The sequence below is a fragment of the Rhincodon typus genome, chromosome 9, assembly GCF_021869965.1.
Source record: "Rhincodon typus isolate 14 chromosome 9, sRhiTyp1.1, whole genome shotgun sequence".
Taxonomy (NCBI): Eukaryota; Metazoa; Chordata; class Chondrichthyes; order Orectolobiformes; family Rhincodontidae; genus Rhincodon; species Rhincodon typus.
In genome coordinates, this window is record NC_063340.1 from 6,930,358 (window position 1) to 6,958,037 (window position 27,680).

At 36.8% G+C, this 27,680-nt stretch overlaps 1 protein-coding gene across 1 annotated transcript; it reads left to right on the top strand.

The window, feature by feature from the left end:
* Positions 1 to 235: 235 nt before the first annotated feature.
* Positions 236 to 19,442, top strand: mkks (MKKS centrosomal shuttling protein). The gene is made up of 4 exons (XM_020514771.2): positions 236 to 1,223; positions 9,979 to 10,160; positions 13,849 to 13,959; positions 17,362 to 19,442. Exons 1-4 carry the CDS (start codon positions 236 to 238, stop codon positions 17,800 to 17,802), a joined length of 1,722 nt encoding a protein of 573 aa, XP_020370360.2. The 3' UTR covers positions 17,803 to 19,442.
* Positions 19,443 to 27,680: the final 8,238 nt, after the last annotated feature.

Below are 27,680 nucleotides of genomic sequence, written 5' to 3' on the forward strand. Positions count from 1 at the left end.
TCTTCTACAATGCATCCAAATTTTGCTCTTCTGGGTGGTTTAACATTGAAATATATTTCAATGGGAATTTCAAATTATTTTCATCTTCTATAATATGACTGGCACATTTGGAATGTACAAGCTTTTAAATGATCAGAGGTGAAGTGCTGCATGTTAAATTTCAGTTTCCTTTTGCAAATAATAAACCAACTAATCTTTGCAAGTTTGCTGTTTTCAAACCTTCCACTCTACTTGAATGATGGCCTCAATTGTGCCTAAAATAGCATCTTCGTGCAGCTCTGGACAGTTAAATAGTGATGTACTTTGTCAGGCTCTTTCCACTCTCAGAGGAATTGTGGAGTCCTGTTATGGCCCATTTGGTAGACTAAAACTAATTCACAATGCTGTAGGAGGCTATGTTTTAACCACATCACAGTCTTCTGCCCTTTTGCGTAATCTTTCTGTGTCCCATCCTGTGATAAAGTTACTAATAGCTTCCGTGCTGAATCATGTTTCTCGATTTAGTGATTCTGGACTATTTACAGCAATTCTCTGCTGTAATTTGGCTGAAAATGCAAAACAACTTAACATACTAAGCAGTCACATTGTCAAAATCCATAAACACCTTCTGAATATTTGCCTTGACTATCTAACTTCGGAAGAATGTAGCTGCAAAATACAAATAGATTTTAGTAACAGCAAGACTTTGCTTTCGCTTGTTCGTACGATGATAAATAAGCCTACTTGTATGCTGACTACAAAAGAAGCTGACTACATCAGTTCATTAGTGTTAAAGGCATTCTTTTATTCAATACCATCTGTGATTGGAGATAATGTATCTTTGGGAAAGATGCAGATTGTTCCCATTGAGGGACAACGTGTTACTGACTCTTGTGTGCTTTCTGGGATCCTTATAGAGATATTTTCATCTCCTTCAACAACAGTTGATATTACAAAATTGACATTTGGTTACATTAAGATTGCTGTATTCAATGTCTCCATGTCAGGAGATGTTGTTGACAGTGGAAATGGAACCTGGGAGGTAACACCAGGTTTCAGTCCAGAAGATGAATCACTTGCACAGCTGCTGAAGGTGGGAAAACAGCTAGTTTGTGACCAAGTTCACCTTGTGCTATGCCAGAGAGTAATCCATCCTGTTCTAAAACAATATCTTCAGGAGCAACAAGTGATGGTAGGAGATAGACTTGGAGTTGCTCTCATGGACCCTCTGATTCAAATAACAGGTCGGTATGTTAATCACTAACAATACTTACTTCACCTAGTGCCTTTGATGTTTGTGCTTAGGTTCAAACTTTGAAGATGAAAGTGTACATATGTTCTTCATTTTAGTATTGGTTGTTTAGTGTTTTTTTTTGTTTTAACTCCCTAAGACTTATTGCTAGGTGGCAAGAGGAATAAACATATATCTTATAGCTCCAAAATAATAACTTATGCTTTACATCAGTTATCTGTGGTAAGATTTTCTTAAAAGCATGAGTATGGTGTCATTAACCTAGTTGTGTAACTTATTTAATTATGTGATTCAAAACCAACTTCCTTTTGTAAATGTAACTGAATGTCCTTTTGGCCATAGATTAATTGCCTGCCATTTAGATTCCCATTCTACCTAGCACCAATTAATATCTGCACCTAGTTGGCAAAAAAGACATCAGAAGGTGCTGTTTTGAAAGGTAAAAGTACATTAGCAACATGACCTAAGAATCCGTCATTCCTTTCAACATTTTGATGCTACCTTTAGCACTTTTTAAGAAACAAATTCTTGGTGCTCTGCTACATAATATTAGTCATCAAGTTTGCCCTTGCAGTTTCCTACATGATAAATTCTGTGTCATCCATACTGGCTACAAGAGGTGGCAAAATAACACAAGAGAAAATGTGCGCTCATCACACATTGCACTTGCACGATTGCTCATACATAGTGACCAGCAGAGAGACTTGGGAGCACATTAACCAACCTGCACACTTTGAATCATAGAATCCCTACAGTGTGGAAACAGGCCCTTTGGCCCAACAAGTCCATACCGACCCTCCAAAAATCCCACCCAGACTCATCCCTCATAACCCACCCAATCTAAACATCCCTGAACGCTATGGGCAATTTAGCATGGCCAATCCACCTAGCCTGCACAACTTTGGACTGAGAGAGGAAACCGGAGCACCCGGAGGAAACCCACGCATACACAGGGAGAATGTGCAAAGGCTGAGGAATTGTGCAGAATGGAGGATCTAAACTGGAAAAATATGAATAAATATGAAATAATAGTGTGATCAATATATGAAAAAAAATTAGTTTTCAATCTATAAACGTAATTTTTAAAAATTACATTATCATGGGATGAGGGCTTCATTGGCCAGGCAAGAGTTTGTTGCCTATCCCTAAAAGACCTTAAAACTGACTGACTTGTTGGACCATTTAAGAGGGCATTTGAAAGTCAATCACATTGCTTTAGATCTGGAGTCACACAAAGGTCAGACTAGGACAGAATGGCAGATTTTCTTTCCTGAAGAATAGTAGTAAATCAAATGGATTTTTAAGACAACTAGTGATAGTTGTCATGGTCACCAGTACTGAAACCAGCTTTTGATCTCAGATTTTATTGACTGCATTTAAATTCTACCGGTAGCCATAATGGGATTTGAACCCATGTTTCCAGAGCGTTGGCCTGAGTCTCTGGATTATTATTACCTATTAGAGTGAATGTTACTGCTTTCAGTGTTGATTGCTGATTTGAACAGGTTTCAAAAAATGGGTCAATTAAGGTTGAGTACCTACACATTAAAATTTCTGATATCTGCCACTGACTTCTCTATTAACCAGAATTCTGTGACTGGGTCTGTTTCTTGACTGGAGGTGGTTCTTATCCATCAGAAATCAGCATTAATCTACATTCCCCTCTCAGTTCCAACTGTCTCACAATTGCTCATAATTGCCAGACTCATTGGTGGTCATTATTAGCAGGCCTGTCTTCACTCTGGTCTCTGCCTTCCAAGTCCTACAATGTCATATTCCTGTGGTGCAGCTCACTAGATTTGCATGCTCCATCTGTTATGGAATCTTAACACCTGCATTACTGTGTGATCATTCAGGAGCTTTCTGATTTGATGAAAATGTGGATCTTAACTTGCATCTTTGTTTATCGGTATACTTGATTAACCAGCACCCTCCATTCCTGGAACATGTCAGATAACAGTAACCTTCTTATAGCTAAAATAGCTTAAAATATCATTTGGGTAGCTTTGTGCAATGACTACAGAATAGATATGGGAATGATCGGATAATGGTTGGCAATAAAATTTATGCTGCAACAGTCAGAGTCATAGTCATACAGAGCTTAACTTTGATGAAAGGCTGAACCCTATAAGGATGCATTCTTAGCCACAAACTTTTCTTTGTGCACCCTTCGTCTGAAGACCAGATTAGGTTTGGAAAAATAGGAGCAGTTTAGTTCATATGTAAGTCATTGACCATACGTATCAGATGGAGAAATATTGTGTTTCACAAGTCTAGCAAAGCAAAACCTATTTGTGTAACAAAATGAGTGGAAAAATAATTTTGCATACTCTCATTCAGTGCTACATTCTGTTCTCTCAATTGCAATGATTACTTAAACATAGGCTTCAGAATGTCTTATGCAGAAAACTCATTTAGTGAAAGAACAAATTGCGAATTTAATTACGTGTAATGAAGGTGCAATGTTTTTAAACATTGTTTAAAATGCATTAGTCGTATAGTGCTTGCGATGAAGGTGTTCCTGAAATAAAATATAAATAAATTGTGGCACTGGAGCATGAAATTGAAAATATAGTTGGAATTAAAGTGCATTAGTGACAGTCTAGAAATTCTGGTCTTTCCTACACGTGAGGAGGAGATGACAATGGATGCAGGAAATGTGAGATTTTCAATTCCATGTAATAAAAAATGAGATAGGTTAGTGAAAATGATAGCATTCCATTAGCTCAACAAATGTACACTGTGCGTAGCTCACCTGGACTGCCTTAAGAAGTCTCCCATTCAATACTGTGCATTAAATATATTTTTCTAATCTCTCCTTTAATACTTTTTGTGCTTCTAAAGACAGATTCTACAAAAATACCCCTTTCAGATTCTTCATCACAGAGCACTTTACAACCAATAAATTAGAAACAAAGTCAGCTGCTTTTTCCAGGCAATCAAGCTGCCATTTTGCACATGTACAATAGAGAGTGAAAGAGAGATAATTAGTTATTCTAAAGATGAATTTTGGTTTGGATACTGGGAGAAGTCCCTTTTGTTCTTTGCAGTGTTGGGGGATTTTTTTCTCTTCCTGAACAGTAGATGGGACTTCAGTCTAATATGTGATCTAATAGACTCTAGTGCTCCCTCAGTACTGTCTTTAAATTTTGGTCTATGGCAGCCTGTAGAAACAACAACTTTTTAAAGTCATTCCTTAAATTTCTGAAGCACTGTTTATGCTCTTTACAAAGGACTGCCCAGAACTGTCCAACATATACCAACTAGCTAAGGTTTTGGACATTTTCATCTTTTTAATTCATATCTTTACAAAAATCAGGCATCTGTTTGTCATCTTATGGCCTTTTCTACTTCTGTTGCCATCTTAAGTAACCTGTGTATTTACATGCCAATGTGCTCTGCCCCTGTACTCAATTTAAATGCTTGCCATTTTGAATGCAATCCTTTATTTCCTGTCCCAGTCAAAACATTTTTTTCCCTGGTTCATTTGCTACCTGTAGCTCATTCAGTCCCTCCTGCAGTCCTTCACAATTTGCAATCATCAGCAAGTGTTTCTGAATTCTTAAGTAAAGAGAATTTAGGATGTAGTGCCAAGATAGACTCTTATAGAACACCTCAGCATATGTTTGTGATCTCAGAAAACTTTGTTTTGCTCCATACCCTCTTATTTTCTATCTCTTCTTACATGTTTCTATTGTGGCAACAACTACTCTGGGATCATCTGGATCTGAAGATATGCTAGTTTCTCTGTCAATCAATACTCAACACCAAATTGTCTTGCCAATCCTATTTTTATATGTCAAAGCAATGAAATTAGTGTAAGCAACCAGAAGTCAGTGTAAAACATGCAAACAGATGCTACATTCCTCCTTTAAGTACTTCTTCATGCAAATTAATGTTTGAAACCCATCAAATTTATTTATGTGCATTGGGAAGTTATTTCAATCTTTAATTAGCTCTTTGATTCCATAAGCTATTTACATTCAAATATGCAAATAATAGTGTAAATCTCTTTAATGAGAAAATAAATAAGCACAGTACAACTGCACAAATAATCATCTTGGTCCCTGCTGTCCTACAATGTTTGTAATTGGATGTATGAATATCCATACCTCAAATTTAGCTTTGAAATCAAGTAGTCCAACAAACTTCCCTCCTTGACATGCTGTTTGAGAAATTTGCAAATAAGTGTTCTATCACTGTCTTCAGCAAGCCTATGTTTACTGTTTAAGCACCTGTTCAAATTCCTATAGTTATAATGTGCTATAGATAATCCAATCAACCTAGTCAGAGATGTTATTGCACACCTCTGGAGCAGCTGTGATGTGAACCTGGGCCTCCTGGCTCAGATGTGCTCTTGCCACCACTGCACTACAGGAGCACTATTATAATGCACTATAATGCCTAATTGGGACCAAGCCATTTGCTCACTCAGCAAATTTGATGCAGAAATAGGGTACGTTCAAACTAGCCTGCATATGATGGCTACCTGAATCAGATCATTGCTCACTGTATATCACACAAACTCACGAATACCATCTTTTGGACCAGTAAAGTGTATAGTTAACCTCAAATTGGTGTATTCTTCATAGCAATGCCTCAAGCTGTTAGCATCCTTTTTTCCTCATTCTGTATAAGCTGTTGTTCCATTTGAAGTTTATTTCTCTTGTAAAGACAAAAAGCTTCAATAACATGACTCTTCATTCATCAACACTTAACATTGTTTTGCTCAAACCTGTACCTGTGGAAAGCTTGTGTAAATGTAGGATACTTGTTTGAGTTGTTCTACTATTCCGGGACAGTTAATGAACAGTAGACAAATTTGTCAGAGGTTAACATTGAGGAAATCGGCTAGCAAAAACAGACAGTACTAATGCAGTGAATTTGCTTAATCTTTTGCATTGCAGTCTGCACAATGTAATACAGCATTCTTTTCGATCAAGTTTCCAAAAATTCTGTGCAATATGTCCAAAAATAAATTTCTCAAACCCAAACTAAAATAATAACAAATGTATTTGAAGATCGTGGTTACTTTAAGTGTACCTGCAACATAATCAAGTGACATTAAAAGTTCAGACAACAGTTCAAACAATTACAGTGTAGAAATAATCTTTGAAAGTACTTTGTGAAACACATTTCACAATGTAAGATCTTGTGAATTCCAGCTATGGTACTTTTTTTTAGCAATGAAAGATTGATGGCTGATGAAGATCAGCTAATTGTGATCTTTTATGAGTACATTATCAATAACTAGGTAGAGTCATACAACACAGAAACACCCTTCAGTCCAACTCATCCATGCCGACCAGATATCCTAAAGTGATCCAGTCCCAATTTCCGTATCCCTCTAACCCCTTCCTATTCATGTACCCATCCGGATGTCTTTTAAATGTTGTAATTCTAGTATTCTCAAAGTTTTTATACTTTAGTGAAAATCTCAATGAGTATCCATAGACTGTTCTATAGTGGTGATATCTCTGTTGAACTTGGCCCTATTCTTAGCTGGTTTCTGTGTGCAAGTACCTTCCAATAGGGTCATTGGATATCAACCGAGAGAAGGAATCTAATTGAATTGAAGCGCTTATTGCATTTTGCCCATATTTATATGAGACAGATTTCAAATTTTCCATATCAAATCATGTAGAGCTGGAATCTGTATTGACTGGATTCATTCCAAAGTCCTACGTATGAAAAAGCAATGTGCTAATCCACTACCTCATAAAAATCACCAGATGTAAATAATTTAGTCCACTAATTCTGAGAGAACTCAAAGACTAAAGTTGCACTTGCAATTATCAAAATGCAAAAAATTTTGTAACATTGAACTCCTTTTTGCATATAGATCTTAGACATTTATAATATCTTGCACTAAGGTATCTTACAACTTAAATTTTAAATAGCGTGTTTCTATTTAAGGTTGAAAGAGCACTGCTGCCTGATTCCTTTAGAAATTGCTGATCAGCACTAATGAAACCACAGCATTTTGTGACAATTAAGAGGAATGTTTGAAAGTTGTATTTTTCCGTAACTTAAGTTATTCATACCATAGTAACACCATAAAATTTTACTGGGTTAGTCCATGAAACAGGCTTCTGTTACTGAATAATTATTTGGAGACTAATAGAGGGTTGGCAGTTTACTGTACCTTTTTATTTTGAGCCTGTAAAAGGCTGAGTACTGTAATTTACAGATGTTGCATGTGTGAATGTGTTTCTCAAGTTTTTCTCACGAGCATATGCAAATTAAGTCTTACATGTACTGCTTATTATATTTGCATTATTTTTATAAATTCAATTTCTGCAGTTTTGTAATTAGCATATGAAATGATAATTGGTATAAATCTATGGGTATTTTATAAATTTTAATGACCATACTTAATATTTCCACAATTCAGAACTCACCCACCATTTTTGCATTGCCTTCCTAATTCACTAAAGTAGCGGGTAAAGGCTTTTTGTATTGAAAAGCCATAAAATTAATAGATTTATAAATGTTCTGAGCACCACTCAATGACAGCAAAATATCTTGGTATCTTTAGTATCAAGTCAAGTGCAGATTGCTGACTTCAAGTATTTAAATATTTTGCAAATCACCTTCTTAAGTTATTGTGCCATTGGTATATTTTTGCAGCCTTTTACGATTAACTCCAACTTTAACTTGCTTTGTGAATTATTGCCAAAAAAAAAGGACTGTCAGAGACGATGTATTGCAAAAGTATATGAATCCTAGTTACACAATTAAATGAATCTACTTGGGATCAAGTTTGAAAATAGCCTTCTTACATTAAAAAATAAAGTATCTTGGAAAAACAGCCACTTATTTCAGTATTGCTGTAACATTCTGAACAATTGGGTAAATAATACATTGTCAAATTACAGAGTGCAGCAAAAGTAAACAAATGGAGTGTGTAAGATTAAAGTGATAACAATAACAAGTTACATCTATTGAGCCCCTCCAAAATAGTAGAAGGTACCAAATTGTTTCTCAAAAAATGGGCATTAAGCCAATGAAGGAAGCATTAGCATTGATGACAAAAATTATCTCCAGTGTTCATCTTTGAGGCCTTCATGACAGTGCCAAATCATATAGCAAACAAATAGAAATTGTGCCCCATATCACTGAATCTTGCTAAACGATCTAGTGGCCTATGCGCTTTTTATGCTTGTAATAGTGATGGTCGAAGATAATGGGAATTATCTGTCATGTCTGCAAATGTTAAATAATAGGAAGTTTCATAGATGTGAAAGCTGAAATTATCACTGCAGATGAAGGAAACTGAGATGCCATAAGTATATAAGCCCTGAGACATAAACTTGGTGGACTAGATCCTATAATGGCATGGTTTTCAGTCATCAAACCCATTTGTAGGAATACCAATCCATGGGGAAACCAACATTTATGCTGTATAAGAGAACAGCATTTTTGGTCTCACCAAGGCCCTAATTGTGGCAAGACACCTTTACTTCTGTCCTCAAATTCCCTTGCAATAAAGACTAACATACTATTTGCCTTTCTTAGTGAATATAATACCTACGTGCTAGCTTTTAATGACCCATAACAAGTACACCCAGGTTCCCTTGGACTCTTAACACTTCCCAAACACTCACAATTTAAGAAATACTCAGTCTTTGTTTTTTTCTCTGCCAAAGTGGATAATTAATACTTATTCACCTTAAATTCCATTAGCCATGTTCTTGTCCATTCACTTAACCTCACCAAACCTGCTTGAAGCCTACTTGCATCTTCCTCAGACATACATTTCAATCTAGTTATGTGTCATCGGCAAATTTGGAAATATTACGCTTCGTCCCTGTAAGCAAATCATTTATATCGACTGTGTACAGCTGTGCCCCTGGCACTAATCCTTGAGGCAGCCCAGTAGTAAGACCTTATTGTCCTAAGAATGGCCTGTTTATTCCTACTTCGTTTTCTGTCTATCAACCAATTCTCAATCCATACTAGTCCACAACTTTTGTGTGATGTGAAATTTGGTTTCCAGCAATTTTTACATCTGATTCCTAAAGAGAACAAGCATGTGTGTACTTTGCCTCTATGAAATCAAAGTCAAGCTGGAGTGAATGAACTGAAGGTAGGTTAGGTGATTCCCATGCCTGAGTAATATGATTTTCCTGGTGGAAGCTCCATCCTCTTAGTACAATGCAGAAAATTTTTATGTCTGTCGAACAGCACAAGTAGAATCTATTGTGAAATTTATAAATGGCAGGTACATCAGAATCACAAATAGTTGATCAAATTCCAACATTTCAAAAGGTTGTTATACAACAAGCATTACAAATACATTTTACATTTCATTCTTATCTGCTGAATAAACACTGCTAAAAAGAGAGAATCTAATTTTAAAGAGATGGCACAGGCATGATGGGATGAATGGCTTCCTTCTGTGCTAGTAAGATTCAATCGTTGAATTGTAATATTATTAATAAGAGATTGTGTTTTTTCTGAAGGTTTAATTTAATAGGACACTTGCTCTGGCAAATTGTTTATTCATTCTTCAGTTGTTTGACCATCAAACTTTCACACTTGAGCAAGTGTAACAGCTTAACACGTTCCATTAGTTTATGTTTGACTCAGCAATTTTTATTGATGTACTGCAGTATCTGAAATGTTAATTTGTAATGGACTGTTGTTAAATTTTTCCAAATTTTATGTGCATTTGGGTCATAGATTATTCTGCTCCTTCATAATGCCTACAATTTTGTAATTTTTGGCCATTTTTAATTTACTAGGTGCACAATCCATTAGTTCATATTATCATCCTATTCCCCCTGACTGCTATGGCATTGTTAAGAACCTGTGCATCGTGAAGTTTGGTTTCAAGCAATTCCTACATCTGATTCCAAATGAGAATAAGCCTGTGTGTAGTTTGTTACTATGCAATCGAAGTGAAGCTGGAGTGAATGAGCTGAAGGTAGGTTAAATGATCTGCATGTTGTATTTTTGTATTGAGTGTGCTACCCCCTCAGTCTAAAACAGTGATTTTTCATTATCTTTCAAAGTAACATCAATGACAAAACCTGTAAATGGCAACTGCATCAGAATCACACTTCATTTGAAGCTGAAAAATCAGCTTTGTTGATATCGTTCTATTTTCTTGATTATATAAGAAAACAAACTGTTGAGGCTGTGTCCACAATTTGGATGAAAACAGCAGTGGCAGCTGAGGCAGGATAATAGACAAAAAAGGGGAAATTGGGATTTTCAGCATCAAAATCCTGCACGCAGACAAACTTCAAGACTATTTGTATTTCACCACTGTAAAGCACTTTGAGATGTTCAGTGATCAAGAAAGGTGATCAATGGAAGTATTTTTATTTCTTCCCAATAGGTCACCTAGGCAAAGATTGCATCCTTCTAATAATAGTTACTTTAAACAATATAAGATATTGCCATTGAAAATAGTATTTTTCAACATTTATGTAGCGCTACTGTGTAATCCTGTAGTTACTTTTTACATACTGTTTCATTATTTGATGCTCTTATCATTGTGAAAGAAAGTTCAGTGTGGCAATGTATCTGTTTCAACTTTTATATCAATGTAAAGTTTGTTGACCAAGCTCATTGGTTAACAATTTTAAATTTAAAAATAATTTCTGTCAAAATTTTTTGTAATATGCTTGAAGATGCCTTCTCCTTATTAAACTAATGGTTGATGTGTCAAACTGTTCTGAATGATATGGTTTGAGGCAAAAATTTCACTAAGGTTCATAAAACCATTAATGGGAAGAATTCCAGGACATTGTTTAAGCAATGAGTTCAAGCAAGACTGCTAGGCCTACAGTTGTTCCAGTCATTTGTTTCCTTGTCCTATTAAAAATCATCCACGCACCAAAGAATGGAACTGCATAAAATTATTGTATTGATTACTAACTGCTTCAAGTTTTTTTTAGAACTTGACACTTGTGGCTGAACAGAGTAAAGCATGCTCAACAAAACAGATCACACTTTGCCACAAAGGAATTATACTAAAGGAGCAAGATTACAGAATTAATTTAGTTAATGACAGATTTCTCAACTCTTAGAAAGAGTACCCACCAGTTTACAGTTGGCAGAAATAATTCTTGTGGTTTGCCCAGTGGGTGAATGAAAATTATCAAAATCTCATTTGCAACTCATCACTCTGGCAATTTAACTTGCAGATTGTTAACTAAAAAACATAATCTTCCTGTGCATATTAAGAGGTGTTTGAACTCTAAACTGTACATTTTAGTAGATGTGAGGGTTTTTTCTTTACCTGATGTTAGCCCTTCAAGAAGGACCTTTTGAGCCTGTGATTCTAAAATATCTGGGATGTTGACAAAAATCGATAGATTCTGATTGTATAGAATTCCTCTCAGGGTAGAAATTATAAATAGAACTTTTAATTCCACAATTGGAGGTTACTCAATAGGGTTTAAGACTCACAATAAGGGTTCTGGAAAACAAGATAATCTCTCAGGGGTATAGTTCCCTCCAAACCTTTATGTTAAATCTCTCACAAACCTATGTGCCCCCCTTGGAGTCTGTGGCATCCTGTGAAAATAAGCTTCTTGGTTTTCAAAAGCCATTTGATAAAGGGTCCTAAGGACTGGTGGAACTAGTGAATGAAAAACTGGTTAGACAACAGGAAACTCAGAGTAATTATAAATGTGTGTTATTTGAACTGGGAGATGTCTAGTGGACAATGCCGCAGACCCAGTCACTAGGTCTCTACTTTTCACAGACTACAAATGAGCTAGATTAGAGGATTAGAAGTAGAATTCCTAAATTTGCTGATGGCACAGAAAAGTGTACAACAGCAGAATGTTAGTAGAGTCAGATAGTCAAAGGGATCCAGAAGCACTCATTACATGGGCTAATAATCAGCAAATGGTGTTTAGCATTCATTATTGCAATGAACTGGTTTTAGTCAGAAAGAAAATTCAGTAGCAATTTAGGCAGTAATAAGTTTCATGATATTCGAAGCATAAAAGAAGTTGAAATTCCTTATAAACTATTAACTTTGAAAACATCTAAAGTGTGAATATTCAACTATATTGATAAAATCATAAAATTCTAAGGAAGTTTATTAAGCACTGCACAAAACAGTGCTTACACTATTGTTTGCAGTATTGGTCACCAGATCTAAGAAGCATTGATGCATTAGAAAGGACTAGGGGGACACAATGACATTTTGAATCATTGAACTATGAAGACAAGATAAGAGGACAAAGGTTATTCTCTTCTCAAGGATAGGAACTAGGAATTGTTTATTTTAAAGAAGAGCAAATGAAGTGAAACTAATAGTTTTAATTTAACCAGGATAAGAAAATTGCTTTTACATTATGGAACTTCTACAAAACTGGAATTCAAGAAAAGTTTTCTCATTCTGCATTGTTAGCTTGTGAAAAAAGCTACCACCTAATTCAGGAAATATCTTTTGGGAATTAATTCTTAAAGGAAGCTTGAAGTTCTATCTTAGAAGGCTGTGGAAAGATTTAATATTAAAGGGTCTTTTTTTCAACAATTCAACTTTTTTCCACTCGCAAGCAAATTCCTGTCACAGGTCTGCAAACTCATATGTACTGTAGGGACACAAAAATAAATGTATTATTTCACTATAAAGAAAGGCTGCGTTTGCTAACACCAGCGCAAGCACCCTATGTACCACTTAATTTCATGCAGAAAACTTGTTGTTTTGCTCCTTTTATGAAGTAAATTCTGGGAAGGAGAGACTATTGTTGCTGGTTACCCTCTGAAGTTGCATTGTGAAAAGTTGGGGAGATTTTTGATTTGTAAGGTATCTAATTTATTGTGTTCATATGTGAAATAAATTGATTTACAAAACTTTCTAAAACAAACTTGAATGCAATAATAATGTAATATTACCAAAAAAGCAATGCACAAAAGGACTAGTTGCTCCTCCCAATGAAAATGGCTAAAGATACTAAAACAAATAGTTAGAAACATTTGGGAAATAAAATCTGATTCACCAGTTTCTCAAGGTCAGTTTTGTTTTTGTTTCTCTACATCTGGTGTTTGCACATCATGAAATCTAATTCATTGGATTCTAAAGAATGAAAATGGGATCTTATAACTTGCACAATTCCAAAGAAGGGTCATTATTGGATTTAAAACATTAACTCTCCTTCTGTCCATAAATGCCGCCAGAACTGCTGAGTTTCTCCAGTATGTTTTTTCTTTTCAGATTTCCAGCATCCACAGTATTTTGCTTTTTAATAACTTGTACAGTGTTTCTCTACAATGCAACAGCAAGGAATTTAAAGAAGAATTAGCCCAGCCATTGATCCTTTTAAACCTTACTAGTGTTCGAGTAATGATTTTGTAACAGATAAAGTGGCATGCAGGACTCAATTCAAAACGACCATGTCTCATTCCATTAGAAATATTTCTATTTACAGTATGTTTCAAGGGTTTTTTTTCACGCATCTATAGTCTTTTTATTTAGAAAATGTATACTTGCAAATAATGTTTGAATTGTTATCTCTAATGGTAACATTATCTGTTCCTACAAACGTATGCAACTGAATACATTGGCAATGAAAATGCTAGTTGTGTCAGAATTTTCCACTTCAACTTACAAGCATTCTTTGTTATTTTTATCTATCTGTATCTTGTAGCTTGTCTGTCAATCTGCAGAACATGTGTTGCAACTTACACTCAAAGAGCCTTTAGCTGTACTAGGAGGAGGCTGTACTGAATTACATCTGGCGACTTATGTTGGACATAAGGTGTGTTCTTTATTGGTCAGATCTAAAAAAATTATCTTTTTTCAGTTAAGGTTGATCTATAGAAATTTTATTATATATATAAGAACTTGTAATGAATGCAATAAAGAATTTTTGTCTCCTCTCTCATGAGACAAATGACAAACTGGAGAAAAAAAAAAGAATAAATGCATTTACAATGCCCATTTTCCTTGATTATAAATTCTACCATCCACAGTAAGAATGGAATCTGCCTATATAAACTTGTCACTTTGTAATTATACATTCCCATCAATGGTGGCATTGCAGCACCTTGATGTTCTAGCTCCCAGTTCTTTGGTTAGTGCTGCAGAAGAGCCTTGTGCTGCATACAATGTAATTGCTCAGTTGCCGAAATTATTGTAAATGTCGTTTAGGTAAAATTAATAACATGACTCAACAAACAATTTAAAATTGTGGAACATAATGTGTATTGCCTCAAAATTTGTGAATTATGCATACCTGCCTTGCCCTTCGCTTCATCCTAACATACATTTGGTGTTGACTTCCCATCTGCTACAGAATGAGTAATTTATCAATATATCAACAATGCATGAAAATAATAAAATACGTCACGGTCCAAAGATACTGTATCTGTAGAAAATACTAAAAGTGCAACATTATGGAATGATCAAGCACCAACTGATATTACATGATGATTACATGATTACAAGACCATCACTGAGTCATAGTATTAGGCACTTCACCCAGTCCTAGTGAACAGCAGCTCCTCCTCTGCCCTTTTGCTCTATTCCCTTTCACTCTCTCCTTCCTTTCTTTTTTCTCTTCTTTCATTCTTGTTCTACCCTCTCCAATTCTTACTTTCCTTTTCTCTTTACACAGTGTCTCCACCCAACTTTTCCTACTCTGTTCCTTTCTCCTGCAGCACTTTCTTTATTCTTTCATGGGATGTAGTCATCACTAGCAAGGCCAGCATTTGTTGCCCATCCCTAATTGTCCTTGAACTGAGGGCTTGTTAGGCCATTTCAGCGGGAATTTAAGAGTCAACTATATTATGTGAATGTGAAATCACATAAAGGACAAGATCAGAAAAGGGTGGCAGATTTTTTTATTTCTAGAGGACGTTAATGAACCGGATAGGTTTTTACACCAATTGATGATAGTTTAATGGTCCTCATTGTTATTATAGCTTCATATTTAGTAATTTTTGTGAATTTGATCTTAAAGAGTTGTGGAGTTATCTAGGCTTTTTATTTGAAGGGGACATTGAAAGGATAGTTTTGTTTTTCAGCAAAGCATTTCTTGGTAACCACATCATTCCGGATTATGCTGATCTTTGTTGCTTGAGCTCACATCAGTAAGGACATCTCACCATTTTTACCACTAGGTTTTCTGGTTGTTCTGTTGAAACAGTGTCTTGCAGGCTTGAAGGTGGTTTTGGTTTTCAGCTGGAGAAGCCTGCAAATGAACAAGTTGGTCAGCTCACATTGTCTGTTTTTGAAGCATCTTTGTGATGAATCCAATGTGAATTCTGTTTACACCTTGAGAGTGTTTGGAAGACTTCCTGGTACTGTGTTTCCTTAGCAAGGTGCATCTGTCAAAATTCCAGGGCCAACTGCTTACATTTGGTGACATCCACCTACACATGCCAGAAAATCAGTCTGACAGCCATCTGAAAATCTTAAGTCTTATCCTATTTTTGCCTTCCAGAACTATGACTTATTGGCTAAAAGTGTTTTCTGCCTAAAGTGAATCCCTGCAGAGAAAATATGCTTTCTCCCCTCACCCCCTCCCCTTTACCCAGTGTACATTTGTGTGTGTGTTTTGGGTTATTCAGAGGGGTAAATGTTTATATTGTGATGTCACGAACCAATTTTGCACCTTCATTTAATAAGTTCTATTACTGAAAAAAAAACTGCATTTATTTAAAACAAATCTGTTGAACCTTGTTGTTCTAAGACTAATATAGAAAAGCATACAATTGACCATATCAGGAACCAGGTGAACCAGTTAAATTTATATAGCAGGCCCAAGGAGTAGTGCTACTAAAGAAAGACATTATACTTCTCCCATCTCAATCATAACACCTTCAATGAGACTAGCTTTCAATTCTAAATTTACTTAACTGACTTTGAATTTCACCAGCTGTTGTGGTGTGATTTGTATTTGTCTATTCAAAGCATTAGCATAGGCCTCTGTATTCCTAGTATATTGCCAATATTCCACTATCTCCTCACATAAAGCACACTGCCGTTCTTTTCTGATGAAGGGCCTAGGCCCGAAACGTCAGCCTCTCTGCTCCTATGATGCTGCTTGGCCTGCTGTGTTCATCCAGCCCTGCACCTTGTTGTCTCGGATTCACCAGCATCTGCAGTTCCTACTATCTCTGCCGTTCTTCTTGTCTGCTCCAACTCATCTTCCATTCCCCTCTTCCTCCCTCACTTACCCTCTCCAACACCCATCTCTCCCCCATCCTGTCTCTCTTCGCTCACCTCTCCATCTTACTGTCACCGCTGTCTATCCACCTCACACATTTTTCCTTTTCTTCTGTCTTCATTTCATTCCCAGCGTTGTACTAGTCACTCTAATCTTGAGCTGAAAACATAAAATTGGCCTTGACTCCTCATATGTGCAGACTTATATACATGAAGTAATGGAAAAATTGCTTGTCTTACAACTTGAATGCTTTAATGTGGCTATCATTGCACATTAACTGCATAGGCCACTTTGGTTGTCAGTATGTTCCATGATACCTGCTACCAAGGGAAAAATAAATGCAAACATGAACAAAAGAAACATGAACTCAATTCAAAAATAACAAAGGGGGCGCAAAGAAAATAATTTGATCTCATGATTCAGATGACAAAACATTCAAACTTCCCTCACAGGGTTGGCTATCTTTTGAACCCTTTATTAGGTTTCTTTGCAATTTTTTTTTATCTAATTCATTATTATTTTGAGCAGTTATGGATAATAAGTATAAGCTAGAATTGCTGAAAGCCATTTTACAGATCTTAAACTGGATTCTTTTTACTTGATTTGTTGGTAACATGTATGTTTTCTGTATGTTTATGTTCATTTCAATCAAAAATGGTCTAAATTGTGTGTTGAATTTTGCCTTGTTTTATAATTATAGAAATGCAGAGTGTAATATGATGTAATAGAAGTAGGGCAAAATATTCACACAAATTTTTATAATCTGAAAATTTAGAAGTTTTGCTCACTAGTGTAGTAAATTTGCTGCCATCAAAGTTGTGAACATCTGTGAAAACAAGCGATACATTTACTTTAATTTGGTATATATATTACTAAACGATAGTGAAATCAAGTTAATTTTCACTAGTTAAGAAATTGCATGTTTAAATATGCTGGTGATGAATTAGTAGAAGATTGTGGAGCAGTTTCTAAACGTAACTCTTTTCATAGAGTCAAAGTGTGACTGACGAAGCATTAGTGGAGTTGGGCTGCTCTCGATCTGAATACAGAATTGTTGCTGACAGTTTCTGCCACTCATTGCAGCGTACTGCCTCTTCACTGGAACATGATGGTGGTGAGAACTTCATTGATACTAAGTATTCCCATCGTTGGTCAGTTCTGCCCAAGATGCCTCTGCACACAGACTGGTCAGAAGTATTTTCTAGATGTGCTTGCCGTTTATACACAGCGGAACCAAATCTAAACTGGATTGTTCCAGGTAATGGGGTGGCAATAATAAGCCTAGAATTGCCCCTTGAGAGACCTACTGAGTATCTCCCAGATCAATTAGTATTGGACTCTTATTCTGTGAAACTTAATGCATTGCAAGTAGCTGTAGAAACAGCGAATTTAATTGTTGATTTACAGTACGTTATTCAGGACCAGAATTAAACTTCTGGGGCACTGAAATTCCATCCTATCCCAAAACAAGACTTATAAATATAACTTACAACTTAAGGTCACAGGTTAGTATTATTTGCCATGATGCCTGGAAAGATTTTCTGATAAAATCTCAGGTGTGCATTATTTTGAACTAAAATCAAATGTTTTACAACATTATCTTATGTAATCATTTTTCTCAGACAGCTCTGATTACAAAAATCAAGACTTGGGTAGCATGGTCATGCTGTGTGTTAATATATTAATTCTGTATGTTAAAGTACTGACTCACAGCGCCATATTGTGGGAGGATCCTAGTCTGAGTCCTTCTCCACTGAACCATACAAGGCACAGGCATAGTGTTTTAATGCAGGAAGAGGAAGAGGGAATGCTTGGTGTATGTAACAGGTCTCTGCCCGCTTTTACATTTCAGAGATGTTGCAGTCAAGAATTTGCAGAGACAAAGAAATAATATTTTCCCATTTATTTGATGCAAACCTGATTTCATCCCTAAAAAATTATAGGTGAGCTCAAGATGCTACATTGTCTGCTGATGTATGAGATATTTTGCAATTTAAATGCTGTCCATTGGTCCCCTATGTATATTAAAAACAAACATCCACTGTATACATGTTTGTTTCATTAGGAAATATATGTAGCTTTCAGCATATAGTTATTCTTGTTGAATTTTTCATGTTGTTGGTTTACTAATATTAACATTCCACTGAAGAGTTGACTTCGATTTTACATAGATTTTAGTTTTAAAGTGCTTAGCAGTCTTATTTTTTATTTAAGACCCTCTATAGCTGACAGTTGAAAATAAAATCCTTGTTCATGAATGAGTTTAATCTGTCAAGAAGATGTAAAAGAGGTCAAAGATTTTGAATTTGATGTCTGACAAATGGGTCATTGTAGTTAGTGAAGTGGGATTCAATGCACAAGAAGATGTGGGTGCAAACCTGTGGATAAGTTCTAGTTCATGTAAGGTGGGAATTTGGAAGTTTGGTGAGGAGAACATTGAATAGAAAAGACTTGAGGCAGCAAGGGATGAATTGGGATTTTCAGCAGGAGTCAGAGTGAGACAAGGTCAGACGTGGAAATATGCAGTTTGGTATTAACTTGAATATGGGATTCGAGACTAAGCAGAAAACTGAGATTAGTCCATCAGGATTTGTGTAAGTGAGAAGCTGCAGAGAAAAAGAGGTGAGATTGGAGATGCTGGTACAGAATGTTTGCAAGAACTAATCAGATTGACTTCAATTCTGGAGATGTTAAGTTGGTACCTTGCCCATTTTATTCATCTGTCACTTATGTTTGATAGGCTTATGGATCTATTTTGTATATTTAAGAATAATACATGGTGATCATTGACTCAGATTCAAATATTTGGTTAAAATATAGTCCACTAATCTTGTGAACAAGTGTATGAACAGTGTATTCTAAAATCTGACTCATCTACTAATCGGTAATCAGTATGAATTTTATTTATATTAAGTTTACAAAACTAAATATGTGGTGGACTATCACATTCCAATGTTTCATGAATGCAAAATGACTTCGCTGAAACATGATAACTGAGACCTGATTATAAGCAGGAATATCTGCCAATGAGTTAATTGTATTGCAATAAAATTTTGATGATGTTTAAACAATTAGTAGTCATAGTCTTTTGTGCCTTTGACAAAAAAAGTTCAAAGCTTCATATCTCCAGAACTAATTTCTGTAAAAGTAACAGACAGCCATCAAACAGAGAATGTATTCTGAGAACCCCTGTCATCATAAGATGACTCAGGTATTTACTTGACTAGGATGATGCTCATGAGTGTGTGTACAAACTTCAAATCAAAAAGAGAACAGTATATTCCTTTAATCTATTGTTGACCACTGTTATTTAAAACTGGATAGTGTTTTGTCCTTAAAACATATCCATTTCTGAGAAGATTACTGTGGGAGGAAAACTACATGGGTAAACAAGTAGTTTGTAATTATGAACAAAGGACTTCACGTCTCGGTATGCACAAATGGAAGAAAATGTTAAGACTCGTTCTGCTGTCGGAACATTTAAAGTGCGGTCTTTTTTGTTCTGAAAGTCCAGCAATGTTAAAAGAAACAGCGCATGCATTTAAATAGTGCCTTTCACTCACCTCATTTCAGGAAATTTCCAAATGTCTCATGGCCAGAGAAGTACCTTAGAAATGTAATCACTGTTGTAAGCGAAACACAGGAGCTAACAGCAAGGACCCACAAGTGGCAATGAGATGCAGGATCAGATCCTCTGTTGTTGAATTTGTTTCCTGTATTACTTGGCAAAAGCCGTGATCAGAGTTGACTGAATTGATTAAAGCACGATTGTAGCTTTGCACATGGGACAGATTGTTCCAATCAGGACAGCATTTGGTGAAAACGAATCTGGTGAAATTGGAAATGGGCTGAGGTAAGGCTCTGTTCCAGCACTATTGCTTTTTGATATCTTTACAGAATCCATGATTAAGAAGGCATACTAGATGCAGTACAGGAAGGTGTTAATGTAGGTCAATTGGTAAAGATAGTGAGATCTGCAGATGCCAGGACTCTGGTAGCTAGAGCAGCAGAAGATCAGCAGATTCCTAATAGATCAAATTAAAGAAGCGGTAAAAGCTTACAAAATGAAAACTATGTTGAAATACAAAAGTTATGAAGACTGGAGCAAACGATCGTGGGGAAACAGAGCTCATGATAAATGGTCAACTTCTTTACCCTGCCCATTGCAATTTAAACACTCGGGAAACATCTTTTAAGAAGGTGATCACAGCCATTAAGAAATGCACTAAAAAACAATGACAAACAATGCATCCACTAATTATAACAAATTGCTCAACCATGGGACGAGTAAAGAAGAATGATCAAGTCTGTGATTTGGCATGTCTTATACAGAGCTGAAACATGGAAATTGAAAAAAAGCAGACATTCAAAGACTAGAAAATTGTGACACATGGCTCTGGAGAAGGGTGAAGCATGTCAGTTGGAAAGAACACGCGAGCAATGAAGAATTTGTCAGAATGGCTCAGTGGAGGAAAGCTATTTAGTGAATATCATCACAAGAATACAACATGGTCAGAATGACCATTTCATAAGGCATGAGAAATTGTTGAAAAAGGTGTTTGCAAGGATGAAGACCCAAGAGGCAGAAAGTGAATGAAGATGTTAAAGAAATGAAAATTAAAAATGTGAGGTCCCAGTGAGCAACTGAAGAGACCATGAGGTGTGGAGAAATAAGCAGAGAATCTATCGTTGGCTAAATCATTACTACACATCTTTTGACAACTTTTCTCTCTTCTAGAATATATCATACTGGATACTAAGCCATGAAGAAAATGGCTAAGGTGAGATTCCTCACTGGCTGGTGGAGAAATATATTGAGCTAGAATCAACATTTCTACCCAGAGTTTGAACCAAAACAATAATGATTTTTCTTAAAAAGTATTTTTTTAAAAAACATAGTTTCTGTGCATTTTTGACAATGTGACCAATTGATGTGCCAAACTTTGAACTAATCAATCTGCAAATATAATAATGAGCTACTTGTCATGTTGTTATGGAGGCACTTTAATGAGCTAAGATCTACAAAGAGTCCCTGATTTATAAACATCTGACTTACTAACATGTTTCCCAGAAGTGATTGTCGTTTTAAAGAGCCAACATATGAACATTTCCTGTACGTATGAGCAACTGCTTTACATCATCCTGCACTGTGTTCCGACTTGCGTATGAATCGACTTGCAACTGGCCTCCAAAAGGGGACCTGTTCGCAACTCAGGGACTGCCCGTGCAAAGTGTTATCTGTTGCAGATGTCTCTGTTGATTGAATCGGCTGCATATTGTTATCCCGGAATCTATTCAGCCCTGCACTAGTAACCTTTGTGATTTTTGCTATTACAATATTGCAGCCTGATTTAGAATTATTGTCTGTGAGAATGCTACACGCTTTGCTTTTGGCACAGTTGATTAGCAGCTTCAGGGTTAACATCCACTGAATCTTGGGTCAGTGCTTGTGACTCAGCAGATGTTGTATATGAACAGCATTTTGTGTTGTCTTATAAATTAAATGAAGTGCTGTCCGTAAGATTGGGGCGTTTACAAACCTCAGGTGCATTTTCACAATAGTTGTAAATATATTAATTTGTTCTGTAACAGCAAAATTGAAAAAAAGAGCCCTATAGCACTACACTTGAATGCATGCATCGTCCTCCAGATGTTGTATCTTGTTACCCATGCAATATGGTGGCATGATGGATCAGTGATTAGCACTGTTGCCTCACAGCACCAGAGACCCAGGTTGAAATCCACCCTTGGGTGACTGTCTGTGTGGAGTTTGCACATTCTCCCCGTGTCTGCTCCGGTTTCCTCCCACAGTCCAAAGATGTGCAGGCTAGGTGGATTGGCCATGGGAAATTGCCCAAAGTGTTCAGGGATGTGTAGATTAAGTGGGTTGTAGGGGGATGGGTCTGTGTGAGATGCTCTGAGGGTTGGTTGTGGACTTGTTGGGCCAAAGGGCCTGTTTCCATACTGTAGGGATTCTGTGATTTGATATTTTTAAGTCGCAGCCTGAAACTGAGGAGCACATACCAATCGGCAAAGTTTTCCAAACAGTTAACAATTAAATTCTTAATTTATTTGGGCCTGCATTTACTTAAAACTTCAACTTATTACCCTCGAACTGTCGATCATTGCTGCACTTTAGCATTGCGCATTCACGGTATTACACTCCTCAAGAAGCAACATATTATATAGATTCCATTGATCAATGCGAGAGAGATATTTGTGCGTATGTCATATGAATCATCGGCATTCTGCCCACTAGAAACAGTTTGGAATAAATTGCCACTAGCTGGACCACATGGTAACCTCATTGATTGCAATAACAGGCCAGAAACATGCTGCAGCAAAGTAGGCTGAGAAAGACAGGGCACTGATATTTTGATATGTGTTGCTAATTGAAATGATATAGTTTGGCTGATAGCTTACTGTGGTTCTCCAGTGTTCTTTATAAGGGAAATAATTTTGCTAAAACCCTTTTTTTGAGATGTGATATCACTGGCTAAGCCCACCTTTGTTGCCCATCCCTAATTACCCTCGAAGATGGATAGACAAATATCATTTTTCTTCATTCCATGGCCTCTTGGTTTCACGAACCGGCCACTGCCAAAGATGGGGGCCTGTCCAACTGCTGATGACCAGGAGCCTCTCAAAACTGCCCAGAACCGGCAGCCTGTTGAGGACAGGGACCGTCGAAGCCGGCAAGGACTGGGGTCTGTCAAAACTGCTGAGGACCTGGAGCCTGCCAAAACCACTGAGGACCGGGGGCCCGTCAAACTGCTGAGGACTGGCACCTAGATGGTGGTGTTGAGTTGATTAGTGGAACATTTGCTGCCAATCTGGTGCAGAGACACCCACAGTGCTGCTGGGAAGGGACTTCCAGAATTTTGACCCAGCAACAGTGAAGGAACGGTAATATAATTCCAAGGCATGGTACTACATAAATCAAAGGGCAACTAGTAGGTGGACTAAAATGTAGGAACTAGAACATCCTCACATCTGACCTTATGATGGAGAGATGGTAATTGATGAAACATCTAAAGATGGTTTAGCCTAGGACTCTACGCTTACAAACTCCTGTTATGTCTTACGGATGAGTTCTTTTTCTCCAACAATCACAATCATCTTCTTTTATGATATAATAGTATAATAGTATAATATGAATAGTAGTAATGAGGACTTCAATTAGCGGCACATAGCACAGAAGGAAACCATTTGCTCCATTGTTTCTCTGCTGACCCTTTCGAAAGGGCTATTCAATCAGTCCCTCTGCTACACAGATTCACCATAGGCTTGCAAATATTTTCTTCTAATCCTATTTATTTTGTTGGTATTTGAAAGTTACTCATGAATCAGCTTGTGCCACCATTTCAAGTGGTGCCTTCTTGGTCATAACTCATTGTGTAAAAATAATTCTCTTCATCTCCTGAAGAGAAATCAGAGTTAACATTTCGGGTCTGGTGAGCCTTCCTCAGAACAGCTTAAAGAAGTTCTGCTCTTCTCTCTGATGGGATTTCCATTTCAATCTTTTTCCTTGTCCACCGACATTAATTTCACTGACACTTCTGGTGTTTGACCAGCAATATGCTAAAACTCGTTTCCACAGCTGCATCACATTCCTCAGTGACCACCTCAGTTCTAAGAAAAAGCCACCAGACCCGAAACATTAACTCTGGTTTCTCTTCACAGATGCTGCTAGACCTGCTGAGTTTTCCAGCAACCTCTGTTTTTGATTTTGATTTACAGCATCCACAGTTCTTTCGGTTCTCTTCATCTCCTATCTGGTTCTTTAATCTGATATCTCTATCCTCTGGTTAGGAATTCATCTGCTGTAGAAACAGTTTGTCCCTATTTACTCGATAAAAATGCTGTATAATTTTAAACAGCTCCATTAAATCAGCTTCTCTAATTGCTCCATGTAAGTAAAGTCCCTCATCTCTGGTTGTATCAGCTTTATTTTAATATCCTCATATAATATGTGAGTTTTATTTCATCTGCTGTTCCAGGACACCAGTTCTGAATGTTCTTGTCCTTTCTATGGCAAGTCTAAAAAAGCAGGATATACACAAACGTGAACCAGTTAAATGTGATTTATGCTGAGACCTTACTAGTGACAGTCGGAATGTAAGGGATCAATTTCATTAAACTTGGAACGACGTTGCATGATCATTCTATTTGTTGAACGACAATAACACTGAGAGGAATTTGTTCCCCGAATCTACCACCTGTTTGAAAACTTGATCATTGTTTCCACTGATATTTCCCATGTGTTTAAACTTCTTGCATTTTGTATAAATCACATCATATCTGAAAGCCTTGCTCTGACAGTTTTGGGTGATTCTCACAAATTGATTGTGTGTGAAGTTCACACTGTCCTGCTTGTGAGAAACTGTTTTACAATGGAAAATATATTGCTGTGGAGAAGTGTGGGAACATTTAAAAAGAAATCATCTCCAATTCAGAAGATTTTGAGCCAGTTTTTCTTTAACCCTCTTAGTAACTATAAACACAGCATTAAAATTGCTTGAAAATAGCAGAGTGTGCGTGACCCTTGTTTCTGAATGTGTCCATGCAGAGACGGTACATTCTTTCAACACCAGCAATACTGAGAATGAGAATTTTGGATTTTACCGGATTTTGGGTCAGTGGGCAGTTCAGACAAAGCTGGTGAGATGGAATCAGGGGCCACTGGAAGCAATAGGCATATACCAGTGCACAAATGGTGAAACAGATAAGAAGTCTGGAGCCACGCAGTCCCTTATCGAATTGTCCAGATAAATTAATTTTAGTTGAGTAAATTCTGAAAAAAGATGTATGGCACATTCAGAAACATCCAGTTTTTGGACACCTTCAGGTTTTAGACAGCCAGCTCTTGGAGAGTGTATAGGGAATAAAACCATTTTTTCCAGTGGATTTATTTTTCTGCAATAAACTTTTGCATCAAAAAATTTGAATCAGAAAATCAAAGAGTCTATATTTAAGATGCTCACTATTTTACTGTTTACAAATTTTCCAGAAATGCTGGAGAAACGGCTCATCTGCGCGGAAACAAAACCTTTTGTACTGTATCACCTCTTTTGTCTCTTTAAATGTGTTCTGACATGCTGTATGTTTTACAAGTGACTGTTGTTGTTAAAAATGCCTAATCCTATTGGGTTTGTTTCTGTCTGCTACATAACAACCACATTTTGTTAAGTTTTGTTTTCTATAACACAGGAGGGCTGCAGTCCAAAAAAAAGTTGAAATGATTTATGTGGTACAAGCTTTAATGAACTTTAGACAAAGTGTGGGAACAGGGTTGAGTGTGAGTAATCGATGGCTGAAGTACAAAAATTGTTCCATGCTAGCCCAGAAGGTTTCCTGTTTGACAGAACATAAGAATGAGATTTGTAGCGCACAGTTATCTTGTAATTTGTGTTCGATATATGAGAGAAAATAAGCTAGCAAATCTTAAAGAGTATAATTCTTATCCAAATAATATGTTCATGTGTGTATTTGCCATTCCTTTAGGGTATATAGGCTGTGGTACTTTCATGCTAACTGGTCATAGCAATCAGTTAAAATGCTTCGTCAGACTTTTAACCAGACTTCATAAGTGATTAACCGGTCAGGCGGTGAGTTACTTTTGCAAATGGGCATGCTGGGGCCTGTATGTATCTACAAACACTGACTTACCAGCCCATTAACTTCAAAACACTTCATCGTGTTTTAAGCAAGCTTTGTAAATGACTTCCTGTCATCAGACACTGTTTGTTTAGAAAATGAGCATGTTCGGAACTCTTTGTGCACCCGTTTGAACATCCATAAACATTTGACCAACTGCCTCAGTGACTTATGAGTTTTATGAGATTTTAACTAACGTCAGAAGTGACTTTCTGCCATCAGATGTGGAGTTGTTTTTTAAACGTGAACGCTGTGAATTGTCAAAATTATTCTCAAACTTCTGTTGAAATGCTTGAGAGCATATAGCACCCAAGTGGCTCAGTGAGTTTACGCAATGGAAAGCTGAGCCGTATGGTTCAGAAAGATCCCAGTTTTGACCTTCTGTCAGCACTGAATTAGCTTTACAGCTAGGGTCAGTGGGGTGCAACAGTTGACATCAGCACTTTCAGGGGAAACTCAACCCCCAGTCATGCTCCTTAATGCTACACAATAACCGAAAATTTAGGTCCTCCTACATAAACCTTAGAGAGTGACAGGATTGAACATAACAGTGATAGGCTGTGCAATAAGGTGGCCCATTCCAATATTCATCAATCATCCTTCCGCTTGGGTAAGCTGGTAGTGACACTGGTGAGAGGTTAATATGCAATTCCTAGTTCAGGATACATGCATTCCTGAGTTTTCGTTTTGGTTGTTGAGAATGTTAGAAAACAATTTCACTAATATAAAAAAAGCAAAAGGCAAGTTTTGCACTTGTGTGACGCCATGCAGCACAGATCCTGCAGAATGGGAAAGATACAAGGGCTACAAAGCAGCTTGGAAGAGCTACTAAAAGGGATTATGAAAGGAAATTTGCCAGGAACATCAGTATCAAAAAGAAGAAATTTTATAGTTCCATAAAGGGAAAGCAGGTGGTCAGGAACAATGCTGGCCCACTGAAAACTGAAAGTGGTGATATTGTTAATGAATAAGGAAATGGCAGACGTGTTGAATAATTACTTTGCCTCAGTACTTACAGTAGAAAAGGAGGATAGTTTGCCAGAAGTCCTGAGGAAATTAATAGTGGAACAGGAACAGGGGACTGGATGGAATTAACACAAGTAAAACATCAGTAATCAGGAAATTGATGGAAGTAAAGAGTGACAAATCACCAGAACTTGAAGGTTTCCATCCGAGGGTGTTAAAAGAAGTAAGGGAATGCATTATAGATGCCCTAACTGTAATCTTTCAGAAACAAAAACAGAAATTGCTGGAAAAGCTCAGCAAATCTGGCAGCATCTGTGGAGATAAATCAGAATTAACATTTCAGGTCGAGTGAGTTCAGAGGAAGGGTCACTTAACCAGAAAACATTAACTCTGATCTCCCTCCACAGATGCTGCCAGACCTGCTGAGCTTTTCCAGCAATTTCTGTTTCTGTTTCTGATTTACAGCATCCATAGTTCTTTCGGTTTTTATAATTTTTTTTCAGAGTTCCCTAGATACAGTGTTCACCCCTCTGGATTGGAAAATTGTACATGACTCTCTCCTTTTTAAGAAGGAGGAAAGAGAAAAACCCAGCGAATTACAGACCAATTAGCCTAACGTCTATGGTAGGCAAATGGTTGGAGGGCATTTATAAAGTCCCAAATAAAAGATTGTTAACTAGGGTATA

Excerpts from the sequence above, each read along its gene's own strand:
- mkks (XM_020514771.2), top strand. The coding sequence starts at position 236 with ATGATGGCCTCAATTGTGCCTAAAATAGCATCTTCGTGCAGCTCTGGA. Across the intron at positions 10,161-13,848 it reads CTGGAGTGAATGAGCTGAAG|CTTGTCTGTCAATCTGCAGA; the intron begins GTAGGTTAAATG and ends TGTATCTTGTAG. Across the intron at positions 13,960-17,361 it reads CGACTTATGTTGGACATAAG|AGTCAAAGTGTGACTGACGA; the intron begins GTGTGTTCTTTA and ends CTCTTTTCATAG.